The 14,365-nt window shown below is 39.9% G+C and overlaps 1 protein-coding gene across 1 annotated transcript; it reads left to right on the top strand.

The window, feature by feature from the left end:
• The first annotated feature begins 767 nt into the window (after window positions 1-767).
• LOC101601771 (vasoactive intestinal peptide) lies at window positions 768-13,580 on the top strand. The gene is made up of 6 exons (XM_045158468.1): window positions 768-881; window positions 2,569-2,686; window positions 5,351-5,473; window positions 6,724-6,828; window positions 7,343-7,474; window positions 13,487-13,580. Exons 2-6 carry the CDS (start codon window positions 2,580-2,582, stop codon window positions 13,578-13,580), a joined length of 561 nt encoding a protein of 186 aa, XP_045014403.1. The 5' UTR covers window positions 768-881; window positions 2,569-2,579.
• Window positions 13,581-14,365: the final 785 nt, after the last annotated feature.

The following is a 14,365-nucleotide window of genomic DNA, read 5'->3' as shown; positions in this document are numbered from 1 at the left end:
GCTATTGCTTTATCCAACAGTGTGTCTTAGAGACTGACTAGAACTATTTTTTTGTTGTTGTTTTTTAATTTGTTTTCTTTTCAAGGTAGGGTCTTGCTCTAGCCCAGGCTGACCTGGAATTCACTACGTAGTCTCAGGGTGGCCTTGAACTCACAGCAATCCACCTACCTCTGCCTCCCGAGAGCTGGAATAAAAGGCATGAGCCACCACGCCTGGCTTTCTGACTGGACCTATTTCCCTAGTATTAGTTTCAATATAAGGGATAAGTAATGACATAAAATAGAAAAAAAAATTCAAGTTACCTTTAAAACTAGGATAGATTTCAAGAAAACCCAAATTAACATAAAAGTAAGAAAGGCATTAGGGAAATTGAGTCTTTATAACAAAAGAGAATTATAGTTCATAAGCATAATGAAAGTTTTTGCTTCTTGTATTTGTTTCTGATGAAGTCCTTAGTTTTTGTAGGAATCCCTGGGGCCCTGGCTATAACACTACAGTCATTCTCTTAGTTCATTACAACTCATTAAAGATCAAGACATTCCACATTAAGCTTGATAGGTTTTGTTTTAAAGTACATTTCCTCTTTTTATGTTACATCTTGAAGTTGCTCACTATAAATTTATATAAAATCAGACATGATGACAATTTAATAAGAATTTCAAGACCTATTTGTCCCATGGGATTACTACAGTGACGTCTTTCAGAGAGCTTTGTGATTGCTCAGCCCTAAGCACAAGCCCTATAAAACCAGGGACTTGCAATGCTGGTCAGGGTGGAGTGCAGAGCAATAGCTGACACCTCGCCAGTTCCAGAGGCAGATTGGTGGAGCCTTCCCGTGCAGAACTTCAGCACCACAGACAGCTCCAGGCTTCTTTGGCCAGGTAAGTGATAGCCTTGCCTTCAATTTCCTCTCTGCTTTTGAGACTTGGTTCAACATGTCTTGAAATCTCCCTCACATCCTTGACAAAGAGTTTTAGAGTGTTTCTTATTTTTAAAATTTAATAATAATAATGAACTTCTCAATTCACTTGGCAAGGGTAGAAATGCCTCAGTTTCTCGGATCGTTTGGAAGATTATTTATCCTGATTTGTTAAGTACTAATGAAAAAAAAAATTCAGATTTATTTATTTTTTTGTCTGGATTTCTGACCAAAGACTGAAGTGGGTGCATTTGTTGTTTTTAAAGTTTTAAACTTATTTTTAAAGGATTGTTCTTGCTATGTCTGGTATTGATTAAGTGATCCTAGAAAGCATTCACTTTCCTCTCGTTGTAAGTTTGAATTGTGTGGTCTTTGCAGGCTGAAACAAAAACTGACCTTGGGTGCCTAGATTTTCACTGAGAAGGTTGTTTAGAAGTGAAATGTGTTCATGGATGCAGTTTAAGAAACACAAGCTCTGCATGGATGATGATATAGATATTCCAGATACATAGATATAGTGGATATAGATTCCTTTTCTGGGAAAACTTATTTCAATGAAAATATGCTCTTTAATAACTTGAGGGGGCACTAATTTCCATCATTGAATCAAGTTGTTTAAACCCAAGTTTAATGAAATGAGTTAAAAGTAGTACCCATAATGAAGAGAAGAAAAAGAAATGTATGTATAGATTTTCCTATACACATATAAATATATGTATAATTTACTAGAAGAATTATTACATAGGTAATTTCCTAGTTTTATAGTAAACATACTCTAAAGTTTAAAGAAACAAAAGAAAAATAAATACTTGTTACCTCTGTCAAAAAACATAGTAAACATAGATGTTACAACTCTGTTACCTAAGAACACTTTTCAAGCATTAATCTCAGCACAAGTGAGATTCAACACTCAGAACACATTTGAGCCCACTTGGTTCCTGGTGAGAGATAGGCAGCAAACCAAAAGGGACTTAATTGAATACTTGACCATGAGAAATATTCCTTATTGAAAAATTAATCGTATTGTGGTTTAACATTTGCTTGAGGATGAAAGTGACTTTCTCCTAACTCTGCAGTAGACATCATCGATGTCGTTAGACTCTCAGAATGCCTTTGCTGGAAAGTGTCGCTGTAGCAATCCCCTCAAAGGGAACAGAAAGGACTTTCCTTTGGAGGCTGATATGAGGGACCCTGGCCCCAAAAACACAGATGTGGGTTACTCCAAATTCCTTGTTCCAATGTGTTAAGAGTTCCATGAACTTTTCATGGCTACAGAAGAAAAGAAGGTGATCGACCAAAGCACTTTGCAAATACAGAGGCCATTTGCAGCACCGCACGGACATCTCAGCTGCAGGCTTCAGACAACAACCTTGGGCTTTGGTTGGGGGAAGCTGGCGCACTGTTTGTACATCACAAAAAGATCCCACCTGGCCGCCCGCTAACCACAAGGATGTTAGGTCAGAGACAGAGGTGGGGAATAAATGGTTATTCATCTCTCCACAATCCCAGAAGTCCTGTCAGTCAGTCACCAGTCACCCTTGTAGGATGCTTGAAGTAGGTGCAGCAGCAGGTTCTTGGGAACTTTAGTTCAAAAGACACTTTGAGGAGAGGTTGTGGAAGCCACCGTGACTCTTCTTCTGTCTGTGTAGAGACAACAGGGATGGAAGGCAGAAGCAAGCCCCACATTCTGGTCCTGCTGACCCTTTCCAGCATGCTCTTTTCCCACACATTGGCCTGGCCTCTTTTTGGAGCGCCTTCAGGTCTGAGGTAAGTTTCCTTTAAGATGAGTTCACTCTCAAACCACAGACTGAAATCCCTTGTTTCACTAAACTAGAATTTTCTATATGATGTTTGGGGTAATGCATTAATTTAAATAGTATAATATTGTTTATTTTATTTATTTTTTTTTTGATTACTGGGTAGACAGAGATCATTTCCAACAGGTGCCAGCATTCCTGTTCTGATCTCTGGATTCATTTCCAGGGCTGTAGAGACAGAATCAGTGATCAGTTTTACATACAGAGTGGATTTCATTTCCAAACTTGAAAATATGTGTGTTGGGCGGTAATCTTTGGCCCAAACCAGTGTTACATGATTAATAAACTTCTATGTAACTGTCATCTAAGATAAGTCCAGTTTCTGATAGAAAAATACTTATTTAGTTGCCAACCTCATTGTACTTTATATTTAAGATCAATAAATAATTATTATATTATTAGTTTATTAATAAAATATGTATGAAGTCATGTGGGACATAAATATATCTAGGAAGAATTACTTTTCCAATATTTCATGGGGAAATTTATCTACTATGATATCATCCCCCAGAATGTATTTGATCTCAACTTATTTCCTTATTTCTTCTGTTTGTTTTAGTCTATGTTTCAAGGTCACAAAGCATACTCTAGCCCACTGAAAACTTTACCTGAAGTAAAATAGACTTATGGTGGGCAGGAGAGACGGCTCAGTGGTTAAAGGCACTTGCTTGCAGATACGGATGGTCTAGGATTTGATTCCCTAGCACTCACATAAACGTGCCTGCATCTGGAATTCATTGCCAGTGGCAAGAGACCCTAGTGGTACACTGCACCCATTCTTTCTCTCCTCTCTCTCTCTGTCTCTCATTCTCTCTCTCTCTGATAAATAAATACATATATAAAAATACTTATGTTAAATAAACACACGTTAAATTAAAACATGATTTTTCCCTTCTGCTTTACAGGATCACTATTATCTAAAAACAATATACTCTCTTTGTTTATTTCTCCTCTCTTGATTCTTTCCTGGAGCTAGGCTTGTGCTCACTAGAGCTACTTGTCTTTCAGCTAATAGCGCTCACTGTGCATTTGCTCGAAGCCATCTCCTGCATGCTGTGACAACGAAGCAGAATGTTTCTAGCTCATGGGTTATAACACAGCAAATGAACGACCACAAGGATGCTGTGGTTCATAGTGATGGCTGGGCCTCAGGCCCACAGAGGACCTCCTGTTACTAGCAGCTTCTACACACTCCCAGAGACACACACTGTCCCAGAGCTGTCTCTCCTTGGAGGTTTACCCTAATGTTACAAAGAAACACGGCGGGTGAGGGGGGGTGTAGTAATGTCCTGGAATTAAAAATGTGTGTGAACTGACAAATGTGGTAATATTACAACACTTACCTTTCAGTACACCATAGTACACTCCTCATTAAAGCTGTGCTAATTCATAAGGTTTAGAACCAGAAGAACTCATAAAATTCAGTGAATTTTCCCTCCAGGGGACAGGAACAGTTTTGGAAGAAGGAGTAGGAAGAATGTAATAGCCAAAGGAAGGGAAAGAATGCCTACAATGCTGTCTTCCACAGACAAAGCAGCCTTGATATTCATGACCTTAAAGTAACTAACACTACCTACGCAAGACCTGAGTAATAGGAGAGAAAAAAAAAATAATGACATCAAGATAGAAGACAGACTAGTTGGAAAAACAGAAAGGATTTAGTGCAGTGAGGTGGCAGGGAGGGGGAAAGGGGAGGTGGTAGGAGTGGATTATGATAATGGTATCTTGTTTATATTTATATAAGTTGCCAATCAGTTTTTTTAATTCAGTGAATTTGAGTAACTATTAAAAAGGTAGAGATTCTTGGGCTGGAAAGATGGCTTAGCGGTTAAGCGCTCGCCTGTGAAGCCTAAGGACCCCGGTTCGAGGCTCGGTTCCCCAGGTCCCACGTTAGCCAGATGCACAAGGGGGTGCACGTGTCTGGAGTTCGTTTGCAGAGGCTGGAAGCCCTGGTGTGCCCATTCTCTCTCTCCCTCTAGCTGTCTTTCTCTCTGTGTCTGTCGCTCTCAAATAAATAAATAAATAAATAAATAAATAAATAAATAAATAAAGGTAGAGATTCTTTGGATATGATCAATATGGAGAAATATGCTGTGTTAATGTAAGCCTTTGAAGGCAAGCTTAAGGACCTAAAGAGAGAGAAGCAGTTCCTCTTCTGCTCTTGGAAGAGAACTGGGACAACTGGCAGTAAGCACCATGAAGTGTAGGAATGACTGTCAGTTTTCACACTGAAAACGTGCTTCAATCTAAGTTTCTTCTTTGCATGAAAATCTTTCTATCTATTAAGTTTCATTGTGGAAAAAATGAAGGTATCCGTGATGTAGTGGAGTACACCATAGTAATGTATCTTCTAAATGCTTAGATAGGTTAAGTAACATTTATGTTTGCTGTATATGGCTTACAAAAGTTGAATTGCCTCTGTTTTAAGAGACCATACAAAATTACCAGTATATTCTCATTAAACCCAGAAGCCATTGTGTCCTATTCTTAAATTGTGAATGGGTGCTACTCCCCAAAGTTTGGGTATCTTATTTCAAATAATTTCAAGATCATAAGCACTGCTTTAGGAAGAAAAGAATATGTGTTATACTTGTAGCATGTTTTCCTGGAATAGGTTGGATGACAGAGGACAGCTTGAAGGAGCAAATGAACTTGACCAGGCTTCACTAAAAGCAGACGCTGACATCTTACAGAATGCTTTGGCTGAAAACGACACCCCCTATTATGATGTATCCAGGTGAGTCTGTTCTCATGGTTTTAATCTTCTTTAGAAAATATGTTTTTGAAATGTAAATATCCTAGTGTGATCTCACCACACTAGGTGTTTCCATGTCTCCATTCAGCCCGATTTCTACCAGGGTAAGCTGCTGTGCATGGCTTCCACGTGGAAAGTGGTAACACGCTGGAGTGAGCTCACCACTTCAACAACACAGATTAGATCAATGCTGGTCAAAGAACAGTGCCTCGCAATCCCAAGATAGAAGAGGCGTCAAGGAAACAAGTCCTTCTTTTTGTCTTTTTGAGGAGAGAAAATGTCGAACGGAACTATTCACTCATAGAACTGCTTGTGCAGGGCAGATTTTCAGTGCAGACCAGGCCTTTACATCGAAGGCCAAGTGTAAAGGTCTCCTGAAATGTTAAAAAAAAAAAAAAATCTGTTGAGGAGCTAGAGAGATGGCTTAGCACAAAGGCATTTGCCTGAAAAGCCTAAGGACCCACATTCCCCAGTACCAACAAAAGCAAAATGCACAAGGAGGCATATATATGCACGTGGGGTTCAATTGTAGAGGTTAGAGGCCCTGGTGCATCAATTCTCTCTTTCTCCCTCTCTCTCAAATAAATAAATTAATTTAATTAAAATATTTTTTTAAAAGGTCAGTTGATAGCCCTTGGATCTCCATATTATATTCTAAGAGATTTTGTTCCCTAGTATTTTGATGGAAAAATAACAAAAAGTAAAGGGTGCTTGTGAGGGTGCTTGTGATCTTTCCAAAATCGGTAATTTTTTTTTTCATTGTATTTTTTTCTTTAAAGTAATAAAAACAAGCACCTGAATATATAAAACTATTTTTGCACCAACATTTCTTTAAAAATAACCCACTTTAAATGTTCTTGCAGGAAGTAATAATGACATATATGTCTAAAACAGCCCATTTCTTCAAAGTTTTTCAATGTCTGGGGCTGAATGTATAAAACATATCTTGAGCCAGGCATGATGGCACACGTCTTTAATCCTAGCACTCAGAAGGCAGAGGTAGGAGTATCACTTTGAGTTCAAGGCCACTCTGAGTCTACAAGTGAATTTCAGGTCAGGCTGGGCTAGAGAGAGACCCTACTTTGAAAAACCAGAAAAAAAAAAATCTTGATCTAAGCAACTAGTAAACATCTAATGCTATGGTTTTGGAAAATTTCTTTTTCAGTTTATGAGTGAGTATAACACAGTAGGAAACTATTCACAAAGTGACGACTGTCCTTGCCTCCTTGTAGAAATGCCAGACATGCTGACGGAGTTTTCACCAGTGACTTCAGCAGACTCCTGGGCCAGATTTCTGCCAAAAAGTATCTCGAGTCCCTTATTGGAAAACGAGTTAGGTAAAGAGAATGCATATATTTTCTTCAAAGACAAATATTCAAATTCTGGTTCCATTTTGCTATGTTATTTATTTTGTTTAAGAAGGATGACTCTGAGACTGGGCGTGGTAGGGCACGCCTTTAATCCCAGCATCTGGAAGGCAGAAGTAGGAGGATTGCAGAGAGTTCTAGGCTAACCTGAGACTACATAGTGAATTGCAGGTCAGCCTGAGTTAGAGTGAGACCCTACCTCAAAAAAACAAAACAAACAAAAAAGAATGATGACTCTGTAATAATGTACAATTTACTTGAAGTGATTATATTCCTGAGCAAGACAGATCAAGCCACTAGAGGCCTCGGGGGGCGGGGGGTTTACTCATATATTTATTGACTCTAGGACACATTTTTTTAAGTACCAATCATATACAAAAGTCAATAAAATTTAGCTAAACATGGTAGAAGATGATTTGGGACCTGGGTGTATTTATTACTTCTTGTGAACATCTTTAATCCATTGTTTTCTTACATTCTTTAGCACTAACATCTCAGAAGACCGCGTACCAATCAAACGACACTCAGACGCAGTCTTCACTGACAACTACACCCGTCTGAGGAAACAAATGGCTGTAAAGAAATATTTGAACTCCATTCTAAATGGGAAGAGGAGGTAAAGAAAGAGAGAGCTTGTTGAAATGGAAAAACCAGAAATGATTTCCAGCCTTTAAACTGTATCTGTGGATTTCTCTAATTCTCTATCATACTGTTTATACCATGTGAAGTACTCTTTCTTAACGTTGGCTAATGTTAGAATTCCTTGGAGAAATTAAAAAGAACAAAACATGCAGATGTATGGCTGATGGCCTGAAGCCATTGGGAATCAGGATGTATGGCTATGCAGAACTAGAGCTGGGTTTTTTTTTTGTTTGTTTGTTTTTCAAGGTAGAGTCTCACTAGTTCAGGCTGACCTGGAATTCACTATGTAGTCTCAGGGTGGCCTCAAACTCATGGCAATACTCCTACCTCTGCCTCCCGAATGCTGGGATTAAAGGCGTGCACCACCACGCCTGGCTTAGAGCTTGTTATTTTTAAGAGCTTTCTTGTTTGAGTCTACAAAGCCACCAGGCTTGAACAATGAAGGTTACTAAATGGGAAACAGGTTTGACAAAAAGTGTTGAGTTGGAAACATGCAAAGTACAGGTAGCAATCTGGTAATGCAGGGGGCCCACTCATTTGCATGTTTAACACTCTTACTTTATCAAACTTAACCTTGAGGTGTTCTGTATGATCTGGTCCTGTACGACCTCTGTCTCTCTGTGGTGTGTGAATATTGGACACAATGCGTCAGGAGTGGAGTGCTTCATCCATGTGTCCCAGCTGTTTTGGGGTGCATGGTGAATATTAACATAACTTTATGTGGGTGAAATCAAACAAAAGCACTCTCTTTGCCCACTAAGTGATGGCTCTAGGAGCCTGGATTAGACACTAAGCCTGTAGAACAGCCCGCAGGCAATGAGCAACTGCAAATGCTTGCTTATGCATAGTGCACATGACTGAGCACACCGAAAACCCCAATCACCACACTGCCTCTCTGGAACCTTCCACATCCCACAGCTCTCACATGTGCAACTTCTTTCCATAGCAGCGAGGGAGACTCTCTCGACTTTGCTGAAGAACTAGAGAAGTGATGAGGAAGTCCTTACAAGCAACAAGGACAAAGGGTGAGTGTGCCTGGGTCTGCTCACAGCGACCACCAGCACAGGGAACGGGAGGGTGTCAGTGAGAAACAGTTTAGCACTAAATAATGTTTATTCCAGGATACTTCATCTGACACCTCCAGCATTGGCAGACCCTTACTCCAGTACCTTAAAATGATTGATGCAGTGTTCTGACACGTAGGAGAGACCGCGCAGGGAGCCATTTGTCGTGAATGGCTCTCGTAGTTTACTCAGCCTAACCCCCATCCTTGTGTTGAGATTTACATTAAAAAGAAAAAAAAAGGAGCCCAAGTCACGCTCATGAGAAACACTGGGTTCATTTTGAGAATCAAACCATGCTGCTTCTATTAATGTAAGACTTAGTCCCGTAAGTTGCTGTTAACTCTTTATTTAATAAGAATAAAGAAATATCTCACCAAAGCACCATATAGGTCATGAGGCACAAGGGATTCTAGGTTTGATAGTTTTCCTTGAAACACAGCCAAGTTTCATGTAGAAAAAGTAAAATTTTGACCTACACTATTCTACCTCCAAGCAGAATTCACTGTATAATATTTTTGAGTAGAAACAAATATGCACAGAAATGTTTCTTTTGTAAAATAATAAGGTGGATCCCCAAATCCCTTGTCTATAAACGTGGATACAAGATGTTTTATTTAAACATTAGTTCATGTGAATCTATTTATAATACTTGGCAAGTGATTTAAAAAGTTTCATACCAGACTATAGGAATGGCTTAGTGGTTAAAGCACTTGCCTGAAAAGCCAAATGACCCAGGTTCAATTCCCCAGGACCCACATAAGCCAGATGCACAAGATGGCACATGCATCTGGAGTTCATTTGCAGTGGCTGGAGGCCCTGATGTGCCCATTCTATCTCTGTCTCTCTCTCTCTCTCTCCCTCTCAAATAAATACATAAAAATAAGAAATAAGTTTTTTAAAAAGTTTCATACCACCACCATATAAACAGCTAGCATATTCTTCTTTATAAGGCTACTCAGTAAATGTTTGTAGCCTTGTGGACTTTCTGGGTTCTGTTACAACTAATAACCCAGTATTGTACTATAAAATGAAAGTCATCAAGAAAAAATATATAAAATAAATAGGAGTAGATAGCTTCAATAAAACTTTATTTGTAAAATCTGAAAGTGGGTGAAATTTCAACTCTTGGCTAGATCAAGGAAACTAGATGAGCTCTAGGATTGGGCTAAGGGCAATTCAGCCTCTCCATGGACAAACATTTTAGAGAACCAGGTCCTTTGCTTAAAGATGAAAGCTAGGCTAGTGATGTCACTTAGTGGTAGAGCACTTGTGTGGCCTTTGTTCTGTGCCTGGCACTACCTTTTAAAAAGATGCCAAGATGACAGCTTTTTTTTTTTTTTTTTCGAAGTAGGTTCTCACTACAGCCTAGACTGACTGACCTGAAATCTACTATGTAGTCTCAGGGCGTCCTTAAACTCACGGCAACCCTCCTACCTCTGCCTCCCTAGTGGTGGGATTAAAGGTGTGTGCCACCACGCCCAGCTAAGATGACAGCTTTAACATACAACGCGCGCACACACACACACATGCGCACACACACACACACACACACACACACACACACATATATATATATATATACACACATATATATAAAGACTTCCTTATCAAATTAAGAAATATGTTAAATATAAGGGTACATTATAAATTCCTCTACCCTTGGTAAATTATGAGACTACATATAAGATCCCATTTTTCTTACATATGGAAGAATATCTCTGGATAAGTTATGAGAATAGGAAATCCATTGGGTTATCCACTTGTGAAAAGTACAAATATATAATTAATAATGACTCATTAGAGAGCCTTCACATTCTAGTTTTGTGTGTGTGTGTGTGTGTGTGTGTGTGTGTGAGAGAGAGAGAGAGAGAGAGAGAGAGAGAGAGAGAGAGAGAGAGAAATAGTCTTCTGGAAAATGTTGTCTTTATTCTGCCAAACATGATCTTTGTCATAGGCTATTGACAAGGGACAAGAAGAAACAGATGTTTACCAAGTGAGTGGATGAGTCAATGAAGTGAATGGGCTAGCAATTTTAAAAGATATATGTTTAAAGCACTCTTTGTTTCTCTTTCAGAATTCTTGAAAGAAAATAACAACATAATCACCTTTTGAGTTCTACATGTCTAATTCAAGAAACAACTCCAATAGCAAAACCAAATAAGATGTGTTGTGAATGTAGTGATTTACTTTATTCTGATGTAATAACTGTGATGTTTACATTGTAAATATTATTTCAGAGTTCAAAAATGTGTCTTTAGATCATGCAAAGGCTTGTAATTTCACATGCTATATATTCTTTCTAATGAAATTATATTTAATGGTAAGTGGATCGTAGGTTAACTCTAATCATTTGAGACTTTTTTTTGCAAGGGTAGTAATGGAGGGAAATTGATGTGTTTATTTATAGAGTGTAGCTGGTGATTCAGAGGAACAGAACAGATAATCAGTGAGTCTAAAGTTGAATGCTAATCAGATAGGATGCTGTGTGGCATAACACTCAAAATATCCAAGGGAATACCAGCAAGGAAGACTAAATGAGATACTTGTCAAAAAAGAAAAGAAAAGGCTTTCAGCAAAATGTATGCATTTCCACACTTACAGATGACTTTATCTCTAATAAAGGGACTAATGGTCTCTCCGATTCAGATCTGTAATCACCAAAGGCGTTCTTGAGGAGATGAGCCCTGCTTCTGACTGGAATTCTCTTTGTGTTGTGTTATGAGTATGTGAAGTATGAACTGAATAATCACTTGACTTTCAGTCATGAGCACTTTTTCCATGACCACTCAAAATAACGTTTTGTCATATCAGCTTCCTTCAGTGAGAGTACATTTGGAGACATAACTATTTTTCCAATGTGATTGTAAGAAATTGAATACAGGAAATAAAGACCTTTGATTATCATTGCAGACACTTTGGATTGTCTTGATTCTTTTAATAGTTTACATTATATACTTATACTGGGCAGCAGGCAGTTTTCATGGTACTTGAGATGACAGTGCATTTGATTGTGAATGCTAAACCATCAAGAACTTAAACATGCCGGGCGTGGTGGCGCACGCCTTTAATCCCAGCACTCGGGAGGCAGAGGTAGGAGGATCGCCGAGAGTTCGAGGCCACCCTGAGACTACATAGTGAATTCCAGGTCAGCCTGAGCCAGAGTGAGACCCTACCTCAAAAAACCAAAAAAAAAAAAAAAAAAAGAAAAAAAAGAACTTAAACATGAGAAAGAGGCCAGGCGTGGTGGTGCACGCCTTTAATCCCAGTACTTGGGAGGCAAAGGTATGAGGATTGCCATGATTTTGAGGCCACCCTGAGACTACATAGTGAATTCCAGGTTAGCATGGGCCAGAGTGAGGCCCTTCCTAAAAAAAAAAAAAAAAAGCATGAGAAAGGTTTCTTTCTACATAAGGTCTGAAATTAGTGTGGTGTTTCAGCCCCACACAGCTTGTCTTGACAGTCTAGAGCTTTTCTATCTCAGTCCTAATCTCCCAGAGCTTAACATTTTGCTTCATGCTCCAAAATCACAATTAGGGTTTTAGCCACTACATCTGCCTTCCAAGAAACAGAATGGAAGAAAGGACGCGTGTAATAGGAACAGAGGATCCATCGTGGTTGTGTTTGAACTGATTTCCTACATTTCCTAACATTCCTTGATAAAAACACAACCTAATGGCCACAATCATTTTCAGGATAGCCATGGAAATGCATTTTTTTTGTTTTGTTTTGTTTTGTTTTTTTCTCTTGGGGATGGACATGAACCCAGCTATAAACTGAGAGTTTGTTAATCTAAACTATTAGAAGAAGTGCATATAGATATTTGGTTTTTTTTTATGTTGTAAGTTATCTGTCTTATAGATATTTGTTTTTAAACATGTATGTCCTCACTAAAAGAACAAGGAACAGCGGGCATGGTGGTGCATGCCTTTAATCCCAGTACTTGGGAGGCAGAGTTAGGAGGATCACCCTGAGTTTGAGGCTACCCTGAGACTACATAGTGAATTCCAGGTCAGCCTGAGCTAGATCGAAACCCTACCTCAAAACAAAAAAAAAGGAACAAAGAGCTGGAGAGATGGTTCCATGGTTAAAGCACTAAGGATCTGACCGGAGTTCAATTGCCAAGTAGCCACATAAAGCCAGACACACAAAGTGGCCCATGCATCTGGAGTTTGACTGCAGTGGCTAGAGGCCCTGACAGGCCCAGATTCTCCCTCCCTCCCTCTCTCTCTCTCCCACTCTCTCTCCCTCTCTCTCTCCCTCTCCCTGTCTCTCATAAGCAAATAATATTTTACAAAAAATGAAAAAGTAACAAAGAAAGTGAGATTCAGACTCCAACCATTAAGAAGCGACAGCTGGGCTGGAGATATAGCTCAGTGGTTAAGTGTGCTTCCTGTTCAAGCATGAGGGCCTTAGAGGGCCTGAGACTGCCAGAGTTCAAATCTCCAGATCCCATGAAATGGGAACAGCTGGGCATGACCACTAGTGCCTACAACCCGAGTCCCACAGAGAAGCAGAGGCCAGAGCATCCTCAGAGCCCACTAGCTTTAAGAGACTGCAGCTCAAACAAGTCCAGGTGGGCTGGAAAATCATGGGGCAGAACATCCGACGGTAGGCAATTGCCCATTCTCACCCCTACAGGTAAGCATATAGGGATCTCCGAGGGCACACAACACACACACACACACGTACACACGCACACTCACAGAAATAAAACAAGCAGCAGCAACCTCAACAGGGAAGCAGTTCTGCTCATTGCGTTTGCTCCATTTAGAACAAGTGGCCACATGAAAAGGGCCTAGTCCAGACTTACTAAGGATTACAAAAGTTTTCCCCAATGTAACAACAAACTGGACTGATTGTATCTTTTGTCCTCATCAAACTCTTGACCACTTACTAAATGTTTTTTGTTTTTGTTTTTTTAGTTGTTGTTTCCCATGGGAAGCCCTGAATGGACAAACAGAAAACTTCAAAGAGTCATTTGGACACAGGAAGCTTATAAAGATCAAATGGGACTAATGTGAATGGGAAGCTGAGCTTTAAGTCTTTCTTATAGATGTGAATCTTTTCAATTTACAGCCCATTCCTTAAAGACATATTTCTTTTTTTAATTTTTATTGGTTTATTTTTATTGATTTACTTGAGAGCCACCACAGACACACAGAAAGAGACAGAGGGGTGGGGGGGGAATGGGCGCGCCAGGGTTCCAGCCTCTGCAAACAACGCCAGACGCATGCGTCCCCTTGTGCATCTGGCTAACATGGGTCCTGGGGAATTGAACCTTGAACCGGAGTCCATAGGCTTCATAGGCAAGCGCTAAGCCATCTCTCCAGCCCCATATTTCTTTTTTTAATATTTTATTTTTATTGATTTATTAGAGAGAGAGAGAAAATGGGCATGCCAGGGCCTCCAGCCACTGCAAACAAACTCTAGATGCATGTGTCACCATGTGCATCTGACTTACGTGGGTTTGGGGGAATCGAACCTGGGTCCTTTGGCTTTGCAGACAAATGCCTTAACTGCTAAGCCATCCCCCAGCCCTAGCCTGGCTAGTCTTGCGCTTCTCCTGCCTCCTCCCTGCTGGCGTGATGGCAACAGAGACTTCCTGCTTCTGCCACACTCGCCCTGCTACGACGGTTCCACCCTCTGGAACTGGAACTGCGCCTCGGTTTTTATCTTGTTGCGGTGGGTGTTTTTGTTGTTGTTTGAGGCAGGACCTTCCATATAGCTCAGGATAGCCTTGAAATTCCCATGTAGTCCACACTTGCCTCAAACCCACCTATGTGCCTCCTGCCAGGGCCTCC

The sequence above is a fragment of the Jaculus jaculus genome, chromosome 9 (genome assembly GCF_020740685.1).
Source record: "Jaculus jaculus isolate mJacJac1 chromosome 9, mJacJac1.mat.Y.cur, whole genome shotgun sequence".
NCBI lineage: Eukaryota > Metazoa > Chordata > Mammalia > Rodentia > Dipodidae > Jaculus > Jaculus jaculus.
This window is presented reverse-complemented; position numbering and strand designations above follow the sequence as displayed.

What these genes read in the sequence shown, in the direction of transcription:
- LOC101601771 (XM_045158468.1), top strand. Translation starts at nt 2,580, where the DNA reads ATGGAAGGCAGAAGCAAGCCCCACATTCTGGTCCTGCTGACCCTTTCC. An exon ending in CTTATTGGAAAACGAGTTAG is followed by an intron (nt 6,829 to 7,342) that starts GTAAAGAGAATG and finishes TACATTCTTTAG; the next exon opens with CACTAACATCTCAGAAGACC. An exon ending in ATTCTAAATGGGAAGAGGAG is followed by an intron (nt 7,475 to 13,486) that starts GTAAAGAAAGAG and finishes TTGTTTTTTTAG; the next exon opens with TTGTTGTTTCCCATGGGAAG.